This window comes from Capra hircus, chromosome 11 (genome assembly GCF_001704415.2).
Source record: "Capra hircus breed San Clemente chromosome 11, ASM170441v1, whole genome shotgun sequence".
NCBI classification, from domain to species: Eukaryota; Metazoa; Chordata; class Mammalia; order Artiodactyla; family Bovidae; genus Capra; species Capra hircus.
Window position 1 is genome coordinate 97,964,491 of NC_030818.1, and position 25,484 is coordinate 97,989,974.

General features: G+C 53.7%; 1 protein-coding gene across 3 annotated transcripts in view; it reads right to left on the reverse strand.

Moving 5' to 3' along the window:
* SH2D3C (SH2 domain containing 3C) overlaps positions 310 to 25,484 on the reverse strand; it is a 32,548-nt gene continuing 7,373 nt past the window's right edge. The window contains exons 3-12 of one of the 3 annotated variants that reach the window (XM_005687163.3): positions 18,728 to 18,767; positions 11,795 to 11,923; positions 9,905 to 10,359; positions 8,269 to 8,393; positions 6,274 to 6,809; positions 5,210 to 5,325; positions 4,076 to 4,247; positions 3,388 to 3,499; positions 2,812 to 3,018; positions 310 to 952 (exon numbers count right to left, since the gene is read on the reverse strand). In XM_005687163.3, the coding sequence (XP_005687220.2) occupies positions 777 to 952; positions 2,812 to 3,018; positions 3,388 to 3,499; positions 4,076 to 4,247; positions 5,210 to 5,325; positions 6,274 to 6,809; positions 8,269 to 8,393; positions 9,905 to 10,359; positions 11,795 to 11,923; positions 18,728 to 18,767 (2,068 nt within the window). In that variant the 3' untranslated portion in view covers positions 310 to 776. Of the gene's footprint in view, positions 953 to 2,811; positions 3,019 to 3,387; positions 3,500 to 4,075; positions 4,248 to 5,209; positions 5,326 to 6,273; positions 6,810 to 8,268; positions 8,394 to 9,904; positions 10,360 to 11,794; positions 11,924 to 15,668; positions 15,815 to 18,727; positions 18,768 to 25,484 lie in introns of those variants that run through there. The other 2 variants (XM_005687164.3, XM_018055821.1) reach the window with 2 other exon arrangements.

Below are 25,484 nucleotides of genomic sequence, written 5' to 3' on the forward strand. Positions count from 1 at the left end.
AGCTATTTATCCCCCTTCTGGCCTGTGAGGAATAGTGATACTGCTGTGACGTACAGGCACATGGAGTGTTTCGGCTCACAAAGTCATCGATAAATGATCACTGAAAACCCATTATGGAACTTCCCTGGTGGTCCAGGTGGTTAAGACTCTAGGACAGGGATTGGGTTTTGGTATTGGCTGTAACTCTGGCTCCTGGTGCAATCTAGAAACGTGTCAAGTGCAAAATGAGTATCTGTTGAATGAATTGTTTCCACCTTTCACCTGAGAAAAGACACTTCCACCCCAAAGCCCCCTGAGACAGAAAAAAAAAAGAGTCATAAAAGTTTATTATATGAAAGAAAGAACATGGTTTCTATACATATATTTACAGAACAGACAGATGTATTTACAGCCAGAGGGAGGCCTTGGTGTCAGGCTTGGATTGTGGGCGGTGGGTGGTGGGGGGTGAGGGGAACAGATGCCCAGAGAAGAGTGAGGAGGTATAAGAAGCCTCCTGTGGCTCAAGCACAGGGCACCCTCAGCAGGAAGGGGAAAAGCAGAAACTGGAGGGAGAAACAGGGGTTCCAGTTCTTCCTGAAGGGAAGCCTGGTGAGTGTGGAGCAGGTAGGACGGAGCCCAGAGTCTGTGTAGACCCTGGAGGTGCACAGGAGATCCTGGAGTTGAACCTGGAATATTCTCAGGCTGGTCACAGTGTCCCTGGGGTGCTCTGGGGCAAGGTCTGTGCCCTTCTGTTCCCACTGCTGCCCGTAGCTGCAGAGGGGAAGGGTCCGTGGGGGTCACAGCTCGCTGGAGCGGATGGCAGGCTCCAGTTTGTGGGAGAGGGCAGTGAGGACCTTGTCGAACTTCTCATAGCGTCGGGCCTGGCTGCTGCTGGCGCCCTGGCTGCCCCATAGGAGGCGCATCTGGAACTCGGTGCTGAATACCTCGAGGAGCTCCGGCCGGGCCTGGAAACCTGTAGGGAGAGGCACGGGGTCAGGTGACCACCATCCAGCTAGGGAAGCTGGGGCTCCTACTCGGAGCCACCACATCCCTCAGGGCCCCATTCCAAGGGACCTTCCCCGACCTCTGCCAGGGATCCCACAAGGTTTGTGGATGAACATAACCAAGCAGTTTAACACCTGGTCTTTGTCCTTCTGTTCCTTGATAGTTCAGTTGGTAAAGAATCCACCTGCAATGCAGGAGACCTGGGTTTGATCCCTGAGTTGGGAAGATCCGCTGGAGAAGGGATAGGCTACCTACTCTAGTATTCTGGCCTAGAGAATTCCATGGACTATATAGTCCATGGGGTCGCAAAGAGTCAGACACAACTGAGCGACTTTCACTTTTCACTTTCAATAATTTAAAAAAATATATTTCTTAATTGCGGCAAGTGGGTTCTTTCCCTGCAGCACGTGGGCTCAGTAGTTGCGGTTCGTGGGTTTAGCTGCCCTGAGGGATGTGGGATCTTAGTTCCCCGACCAGGGATTGAACCCGCATCCCCTGCATTGGAAGGTGGATTATTAACCATTGGACCACCAGGAAAATCCCTGCAATGTATAATTTTTAATGATTAGAGGGACTTTCCTGGTGATCCAGTGGCTAAGACTCCACACTCCCGATGCAGGGGGCCTGGGTTCAATCCTTGGTCAGGGAACTAGATCCCACATGGCACAACTAGAAGATTCCAAATGCTACAACTAAACATCCCACAACCTACAGTGCAGATGGAAGATCCTGTGTGCCTTGACTAAGACCTGGTGTGACCAAATAAATAAATATACATAAATAAATATTAAAAACCAATAAAATAACCAGAAGATAAAATATCACTGCTAACTTGGGGTAAGATACTGGGTGATTCTTTTCTTTTTTGTATTTTTCTGTAAGCTCCAAAATTTGTCATAAGAAATATATACACATTCTGTAAGTAAATGTAAACAAATTTTTGTTTTGTTTTGTTCTTTCTGAAGAAAGACAGGAAAGACGTATACCAAAACGACATTTACCAATCACCAGGTAATTGTTGGTGATTTGTTTTATCTGGGTTTTGTTCAGCTGTTATTTCCAGTTTGTCTACAGTGAACTTTTGTGACTTAAATATTGCCTAAAGAAGTAAAAGGTAGCTTGTCTGAAGCCATTATCTCTGTTTCTTCCATGAGAAGGCATTCTGTTTTCTGATTAAACTGAGAGCTCCTTGAAGACAGGGTGAGTCTGCCTCAGACCCAGGGTCCCAGGCCAAGTGCTTTGTAAACAACCTTGTAAAATGGGCTTGTCAGGATGCCCACTTCACAGATGAGAAAGCTGAGGCTCAGAGAAGCGAAGATACACAGCTACTGTACTCTTTGAATCATCTCTGTGTCCCCCAAGCTGACCTGGTGCCTGCCACTAACAATTACTTGTCAAACTGCTGAATGAGTGAAGAAAAGGGGTGAAAAAAAGAAGTCAGGGAGGGGTGGGACGAATTGAGAAAGTAACTGACATGATCATATGTGAAATAGAGAGCTTGTGGGAAGTTGTACAGCGCAGGGAGCTCAACCAGTGCTCCGCAACAACCTGGAGAGGCGGGATGGGATGGGGAGGGAGGTTCAGGAGGGAGGGGACGTATGTATACTTATGGCTGATTCATGTTGTTGTAAGGCAGAAACCAATACAACACTATAAAGCAATTATCCTACAAATTAAAAAAAGAAGAAGTCAAGGAGACGGGGCAGCAAAGAGGGATGGGCAAATCTGAAGGATGTTTGGAGGAGAAGGGAAAGCCAGTTATGCAGAGGGAGGCCCAGGCTGCATGATCAGCAGTGGCTTGCCCCCTAAATGCAACCAGTGACTCACCCTGCAGCTTGACTTCGGCATTGGTGTGATACAGGCCGCCATGGTGTGCCACCGTTCGGGCGGCCTCCAGGTGGGCCAGCACCACCTCCACACCATGCTCCGTGCTGCCCCAGGGCTCAGGGCCCTCGGCGGGGGCCGTGTCACATTCCAGCAGAGTGATGAGCGGCAGGATATGAGGAAATGTGGTGTTGCTCAGCGGGGGGCCTTCTGCAGGGAGGGAGGCATGGCGTTTAGAGGTCTCAGAGGAACCCACCGTCCACGAAGGTCCGGAAACCAAGGATGTGTTAGGGGAAGGGCCCTGCCTGAGGTCCCAGAGAGAGCCCCCAGGATTCTGACTCATGAGACAAACGCTCCCCTTTGGATTCCTCCAGCTGAACCCACTGCACCTTGGCCTAGCCCCGGGTTGAGGCTGGACCTGGACATGGCACACACATTTGCCAGGTGCAGAAAGCGAGCGTAAGAATGACCTGCACAGAGCTCAGTCAAGCCCTCAACATCCTCCCTACTGGGAGAGTCTGGGCAGCCCAGAGAGGGCTGGAACCCGTCCGAGGTCACACAGCAAGATGGGGGAGGTACCTTTGCCCTCATTGAGGCTCTTGAGGAATGGCTTGAGCGTCTTCTCATAGAGGATGGCACCCTCTGTGTGTCGCTGCCGCAGGGTCACCCATGTCTGTTCCAGCCGGGCAATCTAGGGAGATCAGACTATGAGAGAATAGCCAGGGAAGGGGCCTGCTGGGGCCACAGGCCAGTATGCTGAGCCAACACCCAGATGTGGGATAATAATTATTAGTATAATCACCATTCAGGTCTCAGGGACAGGGCTGATGGCTTTTCACAGGTCTCCCATGAAGTCCTTGCAACAACCCATTTTACATATGAGGGAACTAAGGCTCAGAGAGGACAATAAAGGCACTCCCCTCATGAGACTGCTTTAAGGAATCAGTGCTTCTAAGTACTCAATGTACTTTGTGCATAGTCAGTGCTTGCTAAACGCTAGCCACTTTATATTTATTCTTTCAACTCATATAATGTTCCTCAATCATTTTACAAGTGGAGAAACGGAGAGCAGGGAAAGGGAAAGACTTTACTTGGAAGCAGGTCAGCACCTAAAGGACTCAGTTCTCCCAGTTACTGTCACCAATGCTGCCTAAAAGGTGCTCAAGTTCTTCCTGATTCAATAGACAGCCGTCCCAAAGGGACAAATATCAGGGCTCCTCGCAACAGAGACTAGCTTATGTCCAGTGCTACGTGGGCCCCTCAGTACCTGGGCCATATCCAGGGCACCCATGACCGCAGCAAAGCTGAACATGTTGCCCATGGTCCCTCGAAGCTCGGCTGCCAGCTGGATGGTCTTGTGCAGGAGCGCTGCCCGCTCCTCAGCAGAGCCCGTACAGCCCAGGATGTCCACGGCCAGCATGATGGACATGGTGTGGAACCTGTTGGAGCGGCCGGGTCAGAGGGGCGGGGCCAGGGATCTAGGGTTGGGGTCCCTGTGGTTGGGCACTGAGGGGCGGAGGATAGAGCCAAAAGTGAGAAGTTGTAACCGGTCAATGAGATTAGGGGGCGGGGCCAGAGTGTGGGCGGGGATAAAGCAAAGTTAAGGGGTTCTGATTGGTCAGTATAAGTCAGGGACGGGGACAGAGACCCTTGAGCGCCAGGCTGAGGACCGTGTGACCGATCAGTGGAAATCATCGGAAATCATCCGACAGAGCTGTTCTAAGAAAAGAAAGAAGAGAAGCCGGAGCTGATGAGCGGGCCAAGGCTCACAGATTGTGGTCGGTCGAGAGGATACAGAAAGTGAATTCAGAGATAAAGGACTCAGTCTTTGGGAAACCAGGATTACTTGGAACTGGATAAAGAAAGTGGAGCACTCAAGAATTGATGCTTTTGAACTGTGGTGTTGGAGAAGACTCTTGAGAGTCCCTTGGACTACAAGGAGATCCAACCAGTCCATCCTCAAGGAGATCAGTCCTAAATTTTCATTGGAAGAACTGACTCTGAAGCTGTAACTCCAATACTTTGGCCACCTGATGCGAAGAACTGACTCATTTGAAAAGACCCTAGTGCTGGGAAAGACTGAAGGCGGGAGGAGAGGGGGACGACAGAGGATGAGATGGTTGGATGGCATCACCGACTCAATGGGTATGAGTTTGAGTAAACTTCAGGAGTTGGTGATGGACAGGGAGGCCTGGCGTGCTGCAGTCCATGGGGGGTTGGGATACGACTGAACAACTGAACTGACTGAATGAACTGGATATCAGAAACGATTGGTCACTGGGATAGGGGGCGTGGCTATGATCTGGGGTGAGAGACTGTGATTGGCCAACTGGCCACAGTAAAGAGCAGCGAGGTAGTCCAGGGGGTTGGTTCCCGGTGAGTCCCGTGTGCACGCGCTTACCTTTCCAGCAGGTCTAGTCGTAGCTGCCGGCCATGGGGGAGAGTGAGCAGCTCCATGCCCCAGCGGACTCCCATTAGGGTCTGCATCTCCTTGGTAACGCCCAGTATCCTAGCAACCTACAAGGACGCCCAGAGGGCTGATTAATTTCCTGTCAGGGCTGGCCCAAGCCATCTGGGAGTCAGAGAGCTTTATCTAGCAGGGCAGCCTGGCTGGGAAGCCGGCTCTGAATTCCAGGTTTGTGACTAACCCTCTGACATGGAGCAAATGAGTTTCACTCTCCCCATCTATGAAACGCAGGATAAATGGGAAAATGCCCAATGGGGTCTGACATGTGCCAGAGGTGCCCAGGACACTCTTATTCCAGAAGAAGTAAGGTCCAGGGAGGGAAAGGGCTTGTCCTAGGTCACACACTGGACCTAGAACCCAGGGCTTCTTCCTTCATGCCTAGCACTCTTCACAGCGCCGCATCTCAGCGCTGTTTCTTTTCTTTCTTCTTGAGCTCAGAGGCAAGTGTGACCAAATAATCAGTCTTCCGCTCCCTAATACACACACACGCACACCAAACTTCAGAGGGAGAAACTGAGGCGTAGATCAAGTTAGGGTCCTTAGATGGGCAGGATTCATTCAAAGCAAAGGCCCAGGCATTAACAATTTATGGACCTAGACAATGAGTTTTGTCCACTAGGTGGGTGGGGGTGGGGAGTCCGGCCTCTTATAGTCCCTGGACCGGCCAGACCAACTCTCACCGAGCTCAAAAAGTGTCCTAGGGAGCCAGACACCACTAGTTTTCAGGACTCCTCAGTTCCAGTGCCAAACTGACATCTGGAGGAAGCAAGAATATCTCAGCTTTTGCTTTTTTTTTTTTTCAAGGAGAAAATGGGAGCCCAGAGAGGTAAAGTGCTTAGTCAGAGTCACACAGCAAGTAAAGGGCAGCCGTGAAGTCAGGATCCAGGACCAGTCGCTCTACTTGGGGATGTGGGGGCCAGCTCCTCACCACCCTGACCCCTGTCCCAAAGCCAAAGGACAGAGGTATACCCCTGCCCCAGTGCGCACCCAGCACCTACCAGGCAGTCAACTTTGGTGACGTGCCGGGCCAGTGTCCGGGCATCGACCTCTGCCAGCAGCTCCTTGACCTTACGCAGGAGGCCCACCTCCAGTGGCCGGTTATCCTTGGGGATCAACAGCGACTGGAAGGTAGCCGGGTTAAAGGAAGAGGTGGCTTCCACAACAGGGACTGTGAAGGTTCTGCCCCAGTCCCCTTCGGGGGCCCCATTTTCTGACAGTTCCTTAAGCTTTTCCCCATAGCTTCTGGCCTGGCGGCCGGAGGCTTCAGCTGCTGCCCACTCTCGGCTGCCACGGACAGGAGGCTGGAGCTGGCAGTAATGGCCAGAGTCCGGGTCACTGTAGCTGCTGAGCGACGGTGATGGGGAGGCCTTGCAGAGGGTGTGGGAGGGGCTGGAGTAAGGGCCCTTGTCCGACTCCCCGTGGGGCTTTGGGGCACTTCCGGGACACAGCTGGGGTTCGCTGGAGCGGCGCGTGACAGGGGAGGCGGGCAGCGCTGTGGCAGAGGGGGCGGCAGGGGCGGCGTGGACACGGGTCACTGCAGGGAAATAAAGACAGACAACTAGTTACCATGACTCCCTAGCCAGTGTGGTTCCCCCACCGCTTTCCCAGAGGACAAGCTCCACCCACCCTACAGGGCTGATATCCCACCTCCCTGCACCCAGGCCAGGCCCAGCTGACGCTGGCACATTGACCAGCCCTCAGTGATATTCTCAAATTCCCTGGACCCCGGGGGGTCAGACTTTCTTACTGCAGCAGCCTTAGGGAACCACTGAGCTACTTGAAGGAGCTTTCTGTGATTCAGAGAAGCTAAGCACTTGCTGGAGTTCACTGTGTGGAATCATTTCTCAATGAATTAATAATAAGGATTTATTGAGGACATGTGTTCTGGGAGCTGGTGACATGCTGGAGCTACACCGGTCAAGACAGTAAAACCATCATCCAAAATTAGAGGTGATGTTTATTGAGTTCTAACTGCCTGCGAGATCCTTCTCCGCCCCTTAATCTGTTTAACCCTCTCAGCATCCTGTGCATGAGTACTTTTATGATCCTCATTCTACAGATGAGAAAAGTGAGACTCAGAGAAGCCAGCTGACCTGCCTAAGGTCACCCAACCAGCAAAGGGTAGAGCTGGGATTCAAAACCAGGTGTCGAATCCTCACTCCTGGGTACTTCCCTGTGCCACACTGCTTAGAAGTTGTCCAATAAATAATTTGTGGCACAGCATCTTAACATTTACACTCAGGGGTGTTGTTTGGAAGGCAAGTTGGCAGTTACGACAAGCTGGCGGGCCCATGGTTAGAGAAGAATTTGTGACAACCCATATGGACAGCTACATGGCAACAGGGCATTTCCCAGCAAAGGTTCCCCTGGGCTGCCCCTCTGCACGCTTTGCCTGCCATGTGGACGATATGTGGTATGGCCTGTTGAAAACATTATTTTTTTTTCTTCCAGAAATGAACATGCTTCATTCAGTAGTGGCATGTTTCTACAGTAGAAATAATCTTTGTATTTTAAAAAAAGTGTACAATGCTCTCTGCTTTCTGCTCAATTTTGCTGTGAATGTAGAACTTCTCTGAAAAGATCTATTTAAAAGAAAAAATAAATAAATAAAGCAAGCTTGACCAGTCCAGTTGAATCCCACCATTTGGAATCAGGGATACATTAAATCCCAGGCAATACAGGGCCTGGTCAAGTGGCTCCTCACTTGTTACCAGACTCAGTAACAGTCAAGAGAATGCATGGAAACCACATCCACAGTGCCTGGTATCCAACAGGGACTCAATGAATTGTTGCAGAATGAACCAGCCATGGCTATGTTTTGCATGTCAACATGGATCGTTTTAGTATCCACTGTCGCAGGGCATGTCTCTCAGATAAGAGGAAGAAGCACACAGGATCAAACACTGTAATGGAAATCGTCAGACAGTGCACATGTGGGCACACGAGGCCACTCCCACCAGACCCCCCATGTGCCCCCCCTCCACTGGCCATACCGGTACTATAGGCAGGGGAGCTGGGGCTCTCGGAGATAGGGGACATGGGCGAGTGCAGGTCTTGGATCTGGTCCATGCTGAGTGCACAGTTGCGGATGGATTCCCGAGGGTGGGGCAGTGATGTGCTGTGGAGCAGACACCTTCATGAGCAAGGAGCCCAGAGGTCAGGGTCCTCAGCTAGCATTAGGACCCCCACCTCTGCCTCCATCCTAGATCTGCTGAACTTCAGAGGCAGAAAAGGCTTAGAAATGATCACATCCAACCTCCCACCTGGCAGGTACAAAAATTGAAGCCCAGAGGAGGAAGGACTTGTTCAGTCTACAACCTGTACAACTGTTCTCTTCCCTGGGAACCTTGCCCCCAACTTGGAGAATGGTCTGGGGAGAGAGGTTAGCAAGAAAGATGGCCAGGCCAAGGGAGCCAAACCCACCATCCTGGTCTCTCCTCACTGATCCCACACTACTACTCAGGATGCCTTGGGCACACATGGCTTATAGATTCTGGCACTGCTTTATCACTGGTTCCAAACCACAGGCCAAGTGGTTACTCCCCACAGTGTATCCAACCAGCAGTTCCCTGGCTGACAGCACGCAGTCCAGGCCCAGGGAAATGGGACCTATCGAAGTGCTGAAGCAAGCACATGAGTGCTAAGTCGCTTCATTTGTAACTGACTCTTTGTGACCCTACGGAATGTAGCCCGCCAGGTTTCTCTGTCCATGGGATTCTCCAGGCAAGAATACTGGAGTGGGTTGCCATTTCCCACTCCAGGGGATCTTCCTGACCCAGGGATCGAACCTGCATCTCTTATGTCTGCCTGCATTGGCAGGCAGGTTCTTTACCACTAGCACCACCTGGGAAGCCCCAAAAGATGGCACGTCTTGCTGCAAACAGCAAGGGAAGCCATAGAAACTAGGGGCACAGACTTTAGAGTTATGGACCTGGGTCTGAATCTTGGTCCTATGACTCTCTAGCAAGCAGTTACCCCTCTTCAAGCCTAGTTCTCATCTACAAAGTGGACAGGAGCCACCTCCCAGGGGGAAGTGGGAATCAGGATGAGAACAGCATCAGGAGAGGGCCGGGTGCACAGTAGGGCTTCAGGAATGATTTGCAGCTGTGGCTTGTCCTCGGATCAGGGCCCAGTGTCACCAAGCCCCAGACATCTGGGTGTCACCAAAAATGTCGCTGAAAACATTCCACTTCCTGTGCGGCGGTTTGCAAAGTGCTCTGTTCTGATGCCCACCTGGGCCAAGTTAGGTGGGGTGAGGTGGTGTAGCATTAGCAATAGGGATCAGGCCCTTGCCTGGGACAGGACAGCACCCAGGGCTCCTTCAGACCCGAGGGAGCTTTCTGAGTTAGGGCTCTTTATAGGTTAGCATGTGGAGGCAAGAGAGGAGGAAGGTCAGGGCCAAGGGCGCACAGCTAGTTGTAGCAGAGCTGAGACAGCGACTGGGCTCCACACCCCACTCAGCACGGCGGGAGCTTCCTCTGCTTGTTCTGCACACACTGAGGCTCCAGGGCAGTCATTTTACGCCAGACCAGTGTGACTGGGCCTCTCCTTTTCCCACCAGCACTCACATTACTGATACTCCCACTTGACAGATGGGAAGACTGAGGCTGAATGTGGGTTCTCACTCACCTGGTGGGGCAGCCATCGCTGCGGGTGACCTTGTCGGCAGTGAGCCCATCGGTCATAGTGACGCTGCGCCGCTTCATGTGGCTGCCCTTGGGGCCTGAGGGGCTGGCAGGGCTGGCGGCCTTGCCCCCGCCCTGGCCCAGGCCATAGCAGGCCTCCAGGTAGCGTAGCGGGAAGGTGCGGTTGACTGGGCAGTAGATGATGGCACCGCTCTGCTCCGACACAGCCTTGCGGCTGCCCACGTGGTACCGCACCAGGGCTGGCACATGGTCGAAGCTCTCCTGCTCGAACAGGTACTGGATGTGGGTATAGCTCTCACCCGCCTTCACCACCACCTTGTTGATCTTGAAGTGCAAGGCCTGGTTGCGCCAGCGGCACGTGAGCACATAGTCACCCAGGCTGGTGAGTGAGTCCCGGATGAGGAAGTCACCGTTGCGCTGCACCAGGGTCTCCGAGACCTGCAAGAGGCAAGGGTCAGGCTGGAGCAGGGTAGAAGAGGGCCAGACCTGGGGTCTGGGGCACACAGTCAACAGACACAGCTGAAGCTTTGGAGAGGGACCCAACGACTCAGATCCAGAGGGTGCATCTCAGCCAGAAGCCATGGGTCTGGGCACAGAGGCTCGGACATGGAGGGACATAGCACTCTGGAAAGGGAGTCCCCAAGATCTGAAACTTAGGTCTCAGACCTTCTCCTTCTCAGGGATCTCACTGGGCACAGTGAATTCCCCATCCTTCTTCCTCCAAACAGCCAGGGCTCTGGCATGTCTCTGGGCTGAATATCCTCCCATTCCTGCTCACCTGGTGAACTCCTATCCATTCCACAATGGCCTGTCTCCTTAGCACTCCTTCGTTGGGGCAGCCCACGCCCCCTGCCGGGCAATCCATTCTTGAACTTCTCCCACTGGGTTCTGACTGCCTGCCTGTCGACCCCCACCCTGGACTACCAGCTGTCGAGGGAAGTCACCACCTATTTTATCTCTGCATCCTTGGTGCCCAGCACAGGAGCTGGCAGAGCTTTTACCTGACAAGGATTTATAGCAAACATGAAAAATGGAAGAACAGGTGACTGTTAGCCCAAGCCTATGCCTTAGCCCAGAAAGTCGATCTTATCAAAACTGAATCATTGAAGTGCTGATATTCACTAACCAAACAAATAAGAGGCTGATGTATAGACCTACAACAGTAACTAAAAATAATAGTGTTAATAATAATAACAACCATCACCGCCATAAAGGACAATGTTCATTGAGCTCACTGCATACCAGACTTCATGTTAAGCACCTCACATGAATTAACTCATTTAATTCTCACATGCTAAGTTACTTTAGTTGTGTCTGACTCTTTGTGACCCTATGGACCATAGCCCACTAGGCTCCTCTGTGTTTGGGATTCTCCAGGCAAGAAAACTAGAGTGGGTTACCATGCCCTCCTCCAGGGGATCTTCCTGACTCGGGAATCAAACCTGCATCTCTTATGCCTCCTGCACTGGCAGGAGAGTTCTTTACCAACAGAGCCACCTGGGAATCCTCACAACCAACCTTTACAGTAGGTACTATTATTAGCCTCCATTTAATTAATTAATTTATTTAGCCACACCTTGCAGCACCAGGGATCAAACCTGTGGCCCCTGCAGTGGAAACACAGAGTCTAAACCACTGGATCACCAGGGAAGCCCCATATCCTCCATGTTATAGGTGAGGAAACTGGGGCTCAGAGAGGTGAAGTGACTTGTTCAAGGTCACACAGTCAGTTAAATGGCAGAGCTAGACCTCATCCCAGTCTACTCTGATTGAACCCACCGAACAATAGTCAGAGCTTTTCTGGTCTGGGATTGGCCAAGGCAGTGGGGGGAGAAGGGTCTAGGGCCAGGGTCCCAGCTCAGGGCCCACTCACCTCACGTGGGATGCGGCCGTGATACCAGGCATGGCTGCGGAGATCTGTGCTGCTGAGTTTGAGTTCTTCCTCCAACTCCTTGTGCAGTTTCTCAGGCGATGAGTCCAAGATGTACTTCTCCTTGGAGAACTAGGTGGGAGACAGCAAAAGTTGGCATCCAGTCTGAAGCCCCTTCCTCCTTCCTTCCCAACCTCCCCCACTCCAGGTGAACTCACTCCATCCTGGGACCCTGGGAACACTTAGGCACAGATGCCAGAAAGGTTCTCACCCATGAGTCCCTATCCCAGTAGGTGTAGAGGAATCTCAATTAAATCCACCAAAAAGTGCCTACTGTGTGCTGGGCACTGCATTATTGCCAGGGTAGACAGGGAAATAAACAAGCCTGTCCTCAAAGAAGCTCCTTGTCTAAGACAGGAGGCAAAAGCAACACAAGTATTACAGCAGACTGCAGTCAGCACCACAGTACTGGACAGCGGCAAAGAGCTGGGTAGCTTTCAAAAGGGAGATGCAGTCTAGGCCAGGTAGAGTGGTCTAGGAAGGCTTCTTGGAGGAGACGGCACTCACGAAATTCATTTTGTACCAAGGACACCAAACTGATCTGGAAGTAGGGGGAGGGAGGATTTCTACAAGTGGATAAGACAGCAAGTACTCAGGTAAAATCGTGGACAAAAACAGGGCTGTGTGGATGAGGATACATTCCGGGACAGTGAATTATACAGGGGTGGAGGAGGCAGCTACAAAGAGGGATGCAGAGGCCCATGCCAAAGGCATCTGTGATGATGTCCTTTACCGTTCACAAAGCCCTTTCTTCCTTGCTATCCCAACCAATCCCTGCTAGATGGGGCAACCAGCCCAGCAGGAAAGCCCGAGGTCACTCACTGGGGATAATGCCCAGGATCCCCCTTTCCACCTGCCCAAGAGGGAGATTCCTGGTTTCCTGGTTGCTGTGGCCTGGGGTTGGACGACTAAGAACAGGGAGATGGGAGTTCCTGCTGCCAAGTACATTCCCACCACAGAGCCCAGCCCAATTCTTGCTATGTTGTGTGAATTCCTGAGGCCTCAGTTTCTTCCTCTATAAAATGGGTACAATTGCAGAACCTGCCTCACCAGGTTGCAAGGATGAAAGGAGACAATACAATACTCCAAAGCACTGCAACCAGCCCATAGACGTGCTTGTCACTGTGAGAATATGTAACATTTCTCCCTTTCCCCAACTCCAGGCCCCAAAGATGGCTGGTCCAGGATGGATAGATCTGGCCCAGAACTGACCAGGCAGCAAGACAGATGAAGGGGGTCACCAAAGGGCAATCTCTCCCCAGGAGCCATTCCTCACCAGGGTCCAGCAGCCTCCAGTCCACTCCCTGCCTCCTCTGACCTTTCACAGTTCTCAGAGCCTAACTCTGCCACTTCATTTGTTACCCCTCTGCTTCTACTGCCTCAGTTTACCTTAATCTACACTGCTGCCAAGACACCCCATTTCCCAGCTTCAGAGAGATCTAGAATTTCTGACTCCATTATTTTCACACTGGTGGAACCCCAACTCTAGGACAGGTCTTATGCCAGGGGCTGAATCCAAGGTCATCAGTACAGGCAGCCTCAGCCCTGGGGGAGCTATGCAGATACTGACAAGCAATCCTAGGGTTTCTGGATGCTCAGAGACACACAGGGAGCTCCAGGAGGAGATGAGCATGTCCCTCCTCATCTGGTCAGGGAGTCCCTGAAGAGGTGATGTCTCCACCGAGGCCTGAATGAGCCAAGCAAAAGGATCACAGTGGGGACAGACAGGCAACCAGGTGGGCAAGAAAGAGCTCTGGGGAGAGAGTGGCAAAGTCGGGGCCCTGTAGAAAGAGCTAAGGCCCTGGGGGTGGAGGAAGAAGCTTCAAAAGGGCTGGGGGGTGGCAGGGGCAGGAGTGGCAGGGCTGTGAATCTGTCTTGGAAAGCTGAGATTAACCCAGAGGCCACAGCAGAGCTGCAAAGGGTTTTGAAAGCATTGGGGTAGGTTCGATCAGCTGTGTGGAAAGGGCTTGGAGTGTGTTCCAGGCAACGGCAGGGCAGGGTGGGGTGTTGGGGTGGGGACTGGGGGAAGGGTGTTTAGACAACCATTGATGGGGTGCAGGGAAGAGGGTGGAGGGGGTCAGAGAGGATTCCAGGCAGATAGCTTGGGAAGACAAAGAAACACTCTCCAAGGTGGGCAAGATTGGTGGCAGGAGCAGCTTGGCCATGGGCTCATAAAATTCTGAGCTTTGAGGAGCCTGTAAGGCTCTGGGGACAGATGGTGGGAGTGGGTGACATAGATGAGTGCTCAGGGAAAGGCAGGGCCTGGAGATGGGGATTCTGAACATCCCCTGCCCAGGGTAGAAATTGATCCCCCAGAAAGGCAGGGAGTTCCAGAGTGAGCTGACATTTGGGCCTTCTCAGGTTCCTACACTTCTCCATGGCGTTCCCTAGTCTTCAGGGTCCTGGCCCCTCTCCTAAACCACACCACACCCTGGGGAGGGAAAAGTGCAAGTCATGGGGGAGATTCCTTCTTGACAAAGAGCATGCAGTTGAGAAGTTGCCCCAGTACCACAGCTGCAGCAAGAGGGATGGGGTGGGGGTGGGGGGCGCGGGCGGGCAAAGAAGGGGAGGGGGCTGCGTGGGAAAGAAACGGGTCCCAAGACTCTGCCTGACACTGTGGCCTTGAGCCAGTCAGTTTCCCTCTCTGGGCCATAAATAGGGGGTGGGAGACTGGGCTCCGCTTTTCCAACCATAGTCAACCGCTAGGGAGAATCTGGCCGACGAACTGGGTCTTCCTACACACCTGAAGTTAGAGAACCCTAGGGTCCCTGTGCCCTCTTCCTCACCTTCGACCCGGGGGTCCCTAGCTCCCAAGAGGAGTGGGTGCTGGGGCGCGAATGCAGCATCCCCGAGCCCGGGAGCATTGCTATTGGCCAGAGATGATCTCACCGCCTCCCGGCCCGCGAGCGCCTGATTGGCGGGTGCAGGGATGCTGCGCTCAGCCGCCGGCAGGGCAGTCATTCAGGCGGGCTCGAAGTGTGCGTGCGTGTGTGTGTGTGTGTGTGTGTGTGTGTGTGTGTGTGCGCGCGTGTGTGAGCCTGGGGGAGCGCAGAAGTGATGCACCCAGCGTCCCCCAGGAGGCTTGGGAGGCGAAAGCGCGGAGACCCCGGGTCAAGGTCTTAACCCCTTCGCACCAGCCAGACCCCTCTAGCTCCCTTCAGTCTGGCAACCCTAAGCAAAGCCATCCCCAGATGATGCTCCGCAGAGAGGCGGGGTCCGAGTCCTCCCCTCCACCCCCTTCCGTTTAACCCTTTCACCGCCACGGCGCCGTCCCTCACTGCCCGGCCAGCTGGGCTAGGAGCCCCGCGCCCCAAGCATGCCCGAGCCCACCTAGAGGGCAGGAGAGTCGCGGGCGCTCCGGCCGCAGCCGCAGCAGCATCCCCTCAGCTTTCCGCCCCTCTCTCAGCCTTTGGACCCCGGCCCAGCGCCCCCCGGTACAATGGGGGAGTCAGTCTGCCCGGGTCAGATGCAGGGGCCGGAGTGCTCGCGGGAGAACCGGCAGAACGCCGGAGACCCCATCTTCTGGTACCCAGTGTCCCAGCTCAGCTCCTCCCTGCGGAGGAGGCAGAAACGACCGGAACGGCAGCCTCCGCAGCCCCGAGTCTCGGGAGGGGCGGCTGGACCTTCACCCTGCGGAGCGTCTGGGCGCCCAGAGGTGAGGCTGGGGCGACCCCGCCCCCTCCCGCAGCCCGCTGCCCGCAGCCCCTGCCCCGCCGGACCCTGCGCGGCGCCGTAGGCTGAGGTTCCCCCGGCTGCCCCGGCGAGCGTCCGGGGTCCCAGCTCGGAGCGCCTGGCGGGGGCCGAGCCGCCCCCTCACCTGCACCTGCACGAAGGAGCCGCGGTAGAAGCAGCAGGCGGCGGCCGACAGGGCGCTCCACAGGCTGCACCGCTCGGTCATGGTGGGGCCGGGCGACCGGTGCCGGGACGGTGCAGGGGGCGGCGGCCGGCGGGGCAGGGGCGCAGGACCGACCGGGCTGGGCACCGGCTGCGCGTGCCTCTCGGCGGCGCGATTACCTCATCGCCTTGTCGGGGGAGGAGCGGGGAGGCGGGGCGGGGAGACCCCACCCTCCAGCCAGCCCCGGGAGGGGAGGGGGCCATTGTTCCTCCCTCCTCCCGCCCCCGACTCCCCGCCCCCTCGCCCCCCAGTCCCCCGCCCTCCAGCCCCACTCGCCCCGGCGCCCCGGCAGCGCGGAGTCCGGGGATGCGGAGCTGAGGACCTACCAAGGGGGACGTCAAGAGGGCAGAAGGATGGGGTAGGTCGGCAAAAGGCGAGGGGGGGTGGGTCCTGCCTCCCCCACTCACCTCTCCCCTTACTGACCCGGAGAGGGCAGGGATTTTGAATTAAACCATGTCTAAAGCTGGAAAAATCCCTGTAGACATTTGACCAAATCCTTTGTGGCCTAAGGAAATCTCCCAGAGTCCAGGATTTCTCATCTCTGACTTGGAATCAGACACTCTTCTGGGAAATGCGGGATGTCACTGACAGACTGGGGGTGGGGAAGAAAACTCAGTAAGGCTCTGGGGTTTGGGAATCAGCCTGGCTTCAACTAGCGGTGCCCCACCTCCACCCAACCAGTCCCTTCTCTTGCAGCCCAGACTTACTCATCTGGAAAACATACCTGTGCTGATCTCACAGAACTCTGGTAAGCACTGGCTGAGCTGATGCATATAAGCTGCCAGATGTTAAGCAAGTACTCAAGAAATGCCTGCTATTGTTTTCAAGCTTAGTGTCTTAGAATCCGGACCTTTGGCAGTAGGCTCTTCAGTGCAAAGAGTCATTGCTGACTGCATCAGTCAGGCCTGGAGTTCAAATCTTGTGGCAGGCTGTGTGACCTTAGGTAGATGAGTTCACCTCTCTGTTCACCTCTCAGATGTTTGATTATTTTCTGTAAATACATCTGAAGCTCTGAGCATGGACATGAAATTTTATGGTCTTGGAACTTCAGAATCCTTGCCTTAGAATCAAAGTACTTGGATTATGGTCTGAGAACCCTGGAGTTCTGGCAGCTGAGCATGTAAGATGAGGAATGGACTTTGGGTAACTGACTATTGATTCCATTCTCTTCTGAGGCTTAAAGCTAAAACTAACATTCCTTTAAGTTCATCCTTTAGGGGACTGTTCAATCAGTTCTGGTGTGTGGGTATTCTTTCTTTCATAGCATTTTTAATTACATTTTTCAGCCCCATAAACTAAAGGAAAAATACAAAGCTAATAATCCTCACAGGGATCTCACTACCATCAGTGATGGGGATCTCATTACCTTGCCACTGGGATTTGTGAGGTGCTGAAATACATGCCTCTGTGGTCTACCACTGGCTTTGGGGCTGGTTCTCCCTGAGGCCTCTGTCCCACTGTGAGCCAGAGCTCTGGATGAGAAGCCAGGGCCCAAATCCTGGCAGCAGCTCCAGCTCAACTTGCTACAGCCCTGGGCTGCATTTCCTGGGCTCACTCAGCTCACTTTCTGATTTCACCCACACTCTTACCTCTGCCTGGATCATCCCACCACCTGTCTCTGCTTATCTTTATCTCCTTTCCAGCTTTCTGTTTGGAGAGAGGCTGTTGGTGCATATTCCTGGTCAATTGCAATGGCTTGGCTTCAATGCCTCCTCCTCCAGAAAGCCTTCCTTGATCTCCTCATTCCCAGCTCCTGAGCTGAAAGTCATCTCCTACCTCCACAGCCCCAATGGCTTCTTATCGAACCTTCTGCTGATGGTAAGGGGCAGCAATCTGAGCACTTCCCACAGTGCTCATTACTGATCACTTACACAGGGCTTTCCAGGCAGTATTGTGGGTGATGGAAAGTCCCTGGGGTCAGGAACCAGACAAGATGCCCCTTTGAATGGGCATGGATTCATTGAGCCCATAGCAACCCTGGGTTGGAGGTACCACTGTTCTCCCATTTCACATAGGTGAACACCGAGGCTCAGAGAGGTGACACACACACCTAAAGTCATGTGGCAAATAAGTAGCAGGTCTGACTCTAAAATTTGGGCCCGCTGGATGACAAAACAGAAGCCCAAACCATTGAGTGGTTCTTTGATCCCACATGGGCCAGGTGCCCTTGAAACACAGGGTCTGGTGCTCCTTGCCCCGTGCTCCATACTCAGAGAGAGGGCCTGGCTCAGGGTGGTGCTCCCGGATGAGGAAGGCCAAGAGCTCTGTCCATGGTCTTGGCAGCAAATAAACTTCAACAGCAATCCCAGTTCAGCCCTGCAGTAGCTGTGCAGCTGTGGGCAAGTCACTGCACTTCTCTGGGCCTCAAGTTTCCCATCCATACATGTGCACAAGAAGGCCCAATGATGAGGGGAGAAATCAAAGACCTCATTCGTATAAATAGCTCAGAACTGACTCCCTTCCAGGGCCAACAGCCAGCACAGGACTCTGCACACAGTAGGCACTCAGAATGTTCCGTCGTATTGTGGTGGTTATCATTATTATTTCAAAACTGCATTTTCAACATTTCCTGTGCTCAGGACAAGTTAAGTTTCTGATCAAGGCGACTGTGTTATCTGTGATGAAGAACTGAGTCATCCTTTCCTGCTCCCACTTCCCAGTTCCAGCTCAGAGACCAAGCGGGATTAGAGCCCGTCTTCCCCTGGTGGCACCCCTGGGGCCCTGTCCAGCTGGCAGCTGGATGGAGTCTGGTGGGAAAAAACACTGGGAAGTCCTGAGGTTGGGGCCAGGAAAGAACGATGGCAGTCCTGGGAAGAAGATGCTTGGAGTGAAAGCAGACCCCTTAGGCTGCCCTGACCCCTAACCTTCTCCTTCTGAGAACACTGGGTGAGGTCTGACTTCTAACGAGGCCAGAAAAGGACTCTGCCCTTCCTGGAACTGGCTCTGGGCCCCCTCAGTGTCCCCTGCCCAGCCCCTCTTACCTTCACATAGTCCCCGCCAGCCTCCGGCTCTGCAGTGGCCCTGGAAGGAGAGAGAGAGGTGAGTGGTTCCCAGCCCTGCTGGCTCCTTAGCCGCCAGCCTCTGCCCACCTGCCTGGTGCCAGCACTGAGCACCTGCAAGACTGAGCACTGCAGGTGACAGCACTTGCTAGAATTGGCAGGCTGGGTACTTCTCCACTCTCCAGCTGTGTGACCCTAGCCAGGTCCCTTCGCCTCTCTGAGCCTGTGTTTCATTGGGTTGTCTTGGGGCCTCTGGGAGCTGATGAATGTCACATGCTTAACATAGCACCTGCTTGCTGTCTTGACTCACCTTTAGGACACTGTGGTCTCCCAGTGTTCACTCCACCTCTTCCCTGACTCCGCGCATTGGTGGCCTCAGGCTGAGCCTCAACCTCCTCCCCTCCAGCTCTACTACCCTCATGACCTCATCAGAGGGACCCACCCAGCGGCACATCACCATGTCATTGCTGGTGACAACTGGCTATGAACGTGATTCTCCTCCCCTCAAGGGTGGCCTGGATGGAGCCTGGAGAGGTCAGAGGCCAGGGGTGGCTGTTGTTCCCAAATAAACACATATTTATTTGTTCCTCCCGAATAAATATCATCCTTCCTGGTGAGGACCTCCATGAGCCACATCCCCAATCCTCAGCCTTAAATGCCCTCCCTTCTCTGATGCAGCCTGGACTTCCCCTCCAAAACGAGACTCAGAAACCCAACTGCCTCCTAGCATCTCTTCTCAGATGTCTGAACTTGACTTTTGCATCCAAAGCAGGACTACAGATCTCCCACCCCACCCAATCCCCCATGCCCTTGCTCTCCACATCCGCTTCCCATCTCAGGAGATGTCAGCTTCATCCTTCGTGTTGCTTTGTTTGGCCAAAAACCCTGTGGTCCTCTGTTCTTCCTCTCTCACTCATAGTCCATGCCCAATCCATCAGGAAATCCTGTGGGTCTCTTTCCAAAATAGGTCCTGACCACTTCTCTCTGTGTGTCAACCTACCCCATCTGGGGCACCTTCTCTATCCTCCTGAAGCACATAGCAGACCTCGTGCCACCCGCCGTGTCTGCCCTCACAGCCCTCGGTCAGCCTCCCCTCCGCTGCCCTGGTGGTGCTCATGTAAAAAGCTAGGCAGGCCACTGTGCACAAACACCTCCCACCCTGGGACTTCCCTTATGATCCAGTGGGTAAGACTCCAGACTCCATTCGATTCCTGGCCAGGGAACTAGATCTCACATGCCATAACTAAAGATCCCACATGATGCTGCATGCTGCAATAAAAAAAGACCTACCAAGATGGTGCTGCAACCAGCAACTAAGACCTGGTACAGCCAACTAAATAAGCATAAATTTATTTTTTTAATCCAATCTCATCTAATTTAAAATGAAGCAAAACAAAAACAACCCCCCAACCCTTCCATCTCTCAAGAACAAAATCTAAACCCTACTCCATGGCTTGCAAATAGCCAGCCACATAATTTATCATCTAAACCAAGACTTCCCTTGTGAGAGTAAAGAGGAGCCATTTTTATGCCAGAAAAAAAAGCATAAACAGGCTTATATTTGCCCCAGCCTACAAGGCCCCATGGTGACCCAACTGCCCACCTCATGAATTCCCACCCCCAAAATATGCCTGCTTCCCTCATTCTGCTCCAGGCCACTGGGCCTTTGCACTTGCTGTTTTTTTTGCCTGGAAAGCTCTTCTTCCAGATTATCACATAATCTTGCTCCTCCCCCTACTTTATTTAGGGCTTTGCTTAATGTCCCCAAGCCTTCCCTGACCACAGTGCCTAGAACTGTCCCTTGTCCTTCGCTCTCTGTCCTCAACCCCGTTTTATTTTCCTCAGTCTCTGCCTGAAACAATCACTTTCCATTTATTTGTTGAGTCCAGGTACCTGCCATCTCCACCAGGGCACTTTGTCTCATTCACTGCTGAGCCGCCAGCACACAGCAGGAGCTTGAGAGCTGTTTACTGCTGCTAATGAGGACCCACAGTGGCTCAGTGGGTAAAAAATCTGCCTACAATGCAGAAGACCTGGGTTCAATTCCTGGGTCGGGAAGATCTCCTGAAGGAGGGTGCAGCAACCCACTCCAGTATTCTTGCTTCGAGAATCCCAAGGACAGAAGAGCCTGGTGGGTTACAGTCCATATGGCGGCAAAGAGTCGCATACGACTGAGCTCGCAGGCACTAGTGAGGACCTGCTGCATAGCATGGGGAGCTCAGCTCAGTGCTCTGTGATGATCTAGATGGGATGGGGGGGATGGAGGTGAGGGTGAGGGTGAGGGTGGGGGTGGGAGGGAGGGGATATATATACACACACAGCTGATTGACTTCATCACAGCAGAAACTAATACAAAAACAGTGTAAAGCAACTATGCGAGCACGTGCGCTCAGTCGCTTCAGTCGTGACCCCATGAACCATAGCCCACTAGGCTCCTTCTGCCCGTGGGATTTTCCAAACAAGAATACTGCAGTGTGTTGCCATGCCCTCCTCCAGAGGATCTTCCCAACCCTGGAACTGAACCTGTATCTCCTGTGTCTCTTGCATTGCAGCCAGATTCTTTACTGCTGAGCCATCGGAGAAGCTCACATTTATTGCCTAAGAGATGTATGAAGAGTGTACCCTCAACCAGTATTCATCACTATTATTATTATTAATTCTGTCAGGCTGGACCCTGGTTCTCTGGCTGACACAAGCCTCAGTATTCCCATCTGCAAACTAGGGAGGGAGGTCAAACTTCCCCAAATAGAGAAGCCCCAAATTTAAACTGAAATGTGATAAATCTAACAAAATAAGTTGCAAACCAAAAAAAGCTGAGCTACAAACGAGACAAAATAAAAACTGTGGGTGAGGTGTGTTTCCAGGGTGCGATTTCACGTAGGGTTCCCCCTAGCTCCTGAGGCTAGGGGCTCCTCTTTGGGATGCTGGCTAACAGTCCCCCCTGTTTTGACATTCTAGAGTCCCTGGGGCTGTTCCTCCCTCCTGCAAAGTCCTTCTTGATCTCTAACCATCATCCCTCAAACTGCAACCCGGCCCCTGCAGGCTCCGAAAGCCAAGTGAGTTCTCTCTGTCCAGCCAAGGTGGGGTGGGGTAAAGTAGGGACCCCTCCCCTTGCTCACCTCCCTGCTCTTCCTGGGTGAGGTGTCCTGTCCAAGCATTTCCGGCCATTCAGGCCCGGAAATCCTCCCACTGTTGGGAACAGACTGGCCAGGACACTGGGATTGCCCCAGCATTTCTTCCTGCTTCCTGTCCACTTCCCCTCAGGCGCTGGGCAGGAGGAGAGTCTTGGGGAGGGGGTGCCCGCTCCAGGGATATCAGGTGGCCAGAACCAGTGGGGTGCTCGGGTCGAGGCCCAGGCCCGGGAACTCACCATGGCCCCTTCCTGCCCCTCTGCAACACTCCAGGATTTCTAAGACCTAAGGTGGCCATATCTGCTTACCACCGTGGCCATCACCTGCCCAGACTACAGCCACCACCTCGCCACTGCCTCCCTGCCTGCATCTGTGCGCCTGTGACTTGTTCTCACCCCAGCAGCCAGAGTGGTCCTGTTAAAATGAATCAGATCACACCTTTCCTCGGCTCCAACCCACTGGAGGGGCCCCTAGTTTCACTCAGAGTAAGAGCTGAAGTCCTCATAATAGCCTCTGCACACTGGCTCCTCACCACCTCTCCCGCCACTCTCCAACAACACTCCTCTCATTCATGCTACCCCAGCCAAGCTGAGCTTCTCACTGCCTTTTGTCCCGACCTCAGGGCCTTTGCACTTCCTGTTCCCTCTGCTAGAATACTTTCCCTCCAGATATCCACTGAGCTTTTGCCCTTCCCTCCTTCAGGTCTTTACTAAAGCGTCCCCTTCTCAGTGAGGACTTCCCTGGCCGCCCACCTGGAAGTGAAGGGAGCCCACTCAAGGCTCCCCACCTCCCCACCCTGCTTCATTGTTCTCTGTAAGGGTTCATCTGACTTGCCCTGTGCTGTCTCTCTCGTCAGAACATCAGCTCCACAGGGTAGGGGTTGGGTTCTGCCTGGAATGGTGCCAGGCACCCCATGAAGATGTTTTTTAATGAACGAATGTCATAGCAGTCCCTGCAATCCTGAGGACAAGCTCTAGTTCTGGTTGGTGGGCCCTCTGTGACCAGGCCCCTGTCAGCCACCCCTCCACTCTTCCTCAGGGTCCTCCAGGCACTCCGGCCTCAGCCTTCCTCCAAAGAGCACTACTGCCTCCAGCCTCAGGACCTTTGCACATGATATACTTTCTGCCCAGAGGAATTCTCTCCCTTAGAGTCAGAGGAATTTCTACTCAGGCTGCAGATCTCAGTTTGCTTGGAGATTTCTAGAATTTTCTCCCTCCTTTTGTAATGACTAAATCCAGGAATCGAAGCTTCCATGTTTAAAAAGTCAGCTCTGTTAATTAATTCATTTATTAATTCCTTATTTTATGGATTTCAAAGGCATTTCCCCTCTAATATTAGTGGTAAAATCAATTAATAAATAATAGTGACAATTGAGCTAAATCAGTTCCATTAATCAGCTGCATCAATTATTTAAATAACCAACCTCTTCAATTGCCTGTATTAGCTGATTTGTTCTAATAACTGATACCACTTATTGCATACATTAGCTTAATTAATTGAATTAATGACCAGCGATTACAGTCCATTACCCTTTATTTCCTCAACGCAGGTTTCAGTCCGAGCTTTACCTTTAGGTTCTTCATCCTGGCCTGAGAGAAAGGGTGAGGCTCCCGCAGGGACCCTGGAGAAGAGGCTGCTGTCCTCTTCCACTTTGGCCCTTCCTCGCCACGGGCAGACTTGCCCTGCAGAGCTGTGGGGTCTTCCTGCCCTCTATCGGTTCCCCAGTTTGCTCCTGAGGCGTGGTCATATGGCCTTAAGGTGGACACTTCCCAGCCTCTGCCTCCTGCTTCTCAACTTGCCCCCGCCCTTCCCTCTGTGAGCTTCAACTTCCCCATCTGTGAAATGGGGATATTTTAACTGTCTTCATAGAAGGGCTGTAAGGATCCTATGAGAAGAAAAGGTACAAGGTTCCTTAACCCCTGGGGCTCCTCCCTCTGCCACCCCACACTGACCCCAGAGAGCTCCCATCCTGCCCTTCCTCGGGGCTGGAGAGATTCTCTCCCTTCTTCACTCACCCGAGCAGAGCAACAGCCCTGCTCTGTGCTCCTTAGTCTTTCAAGGCTCTGAGCAGACAGAGCCAGGGGTGGAAAGCCCTATCTCTGTGGGGACACCCAGCCGTGGGCCTTTGGGATTCCCTGCCAGGAAGGCCCTTGACGTTAGCCCCTGCCCCACCCCCTCTCCCGAACCAGGAGCCACCACTGTCCTGGAGACAGCCTTGCTCCCCTCCCCCATCCTATGCCCTCTGTCTTCTGGACAGGGGTGAGCTCCCCAGCAGAGCTCAGGGAGGGCACCAGACCTGTGGGGAGAGGCCAGAGCAGCAGCCACTCTTCCTAGGGCAGAGCTGAGGGGTCTGGGTCCCGGGAGTTGCTGAGACTCAACAGCTGCTGGCCAAGGGCAAAGGGGGAAAGCAAGTGCTGAGCACTGACTGAGGGCCTGTGTGGAAGCCCAGCTTCACAGAAGGGCACGCGGCTACTCAGAGGAGACTCACGTTGGTTCTGCTTTTCTCCTTGCGCTAGGCAGGCTCTCCCAGAGATGGGGATGCCCCCAGATAGAGACAGGGAGACACTAGGGAGGGGAAAGCGACGAAAACCAATATTTCAACCAGACCAGGAGCCCCGAATTGACATCAGGAAGAGGACATGGAGTGGGCATGAACAGAAAGAGGACATGGGGGGCCCTGGAGAGGGCACCGAGCTGGGGTGGAAGAGGCTGCGTGGCGCCGGGTGAGTCGCCCTCGCTGGGCCCCAGGCTCCTCTCCTCTACACGGCTGTGCTGCGAGCCCGTGCATCCTGTGTGCTGGCACTTCTCGGGCATGTCTAGGAAAAATGCTCTATTCTGTCTACTCTTCACAATGACCCTGTGAAACAGGTGCTGTTTTTGGAGAAGCAGATGGGGAAACTGAGGGTCAGAGAGGGGAGGGGGTCTCTCAACGTTATAAAGACAGTCAGCAGCCTCTGAGCAGCTGGTGTATCCCACCCCCCCACCGCTCCCCGTCATCCCCAGCTCTCACGCCCTGAGCGTCCAGCATTCTGTAAACAGGGTCCCCTGAGGGTTTGAGGGGATGTGGCTCCAGCTGGGGATGGGGGAACCGTCCTCTATCCCGAGCCAGCGCAATTCCCACAGCCTGAGGCGTCTGGGGGTCTAGAGGGCTGTGAGAAAGTCTCCACAGGAAATGAGAGCCAGGAGCAGCTGGGCCCCTTTGGAAGACAAGGACCAGCCGCCCAGAGCCTGAGGAGACGGAACAGGCTGGGCCCACCACAGCCCCCTCCCCTGGTGGGTAATCACTACCAGATGCCCAGCAACTGACGTCACTTTGCAGGGCCGAGAGGGTCGTGGGACTCGGGGGAGTGTTGGGAATTCTTGGACCAGAATCAACATTCCAAAAGGAAATGGGGGTGGCGGGGGCGGGGGGCATCTTGGCCTATCCTCAGTGCCCGGCACCAGGGCTGGGAGCAGGCAGCTCAGGGTGCCCCGGCTCTCCTATGGGGCGCTACCTTCTCCAAGTCTCAGGTTTCTTGCTGAACAGCCCTGAGTGAGAGCGGAGGGGCCCGGGTCTCTGGGAGGAAGGGAAGGATGCTCTGGTGAGACACCTCAGAAAAGAGTAAGAC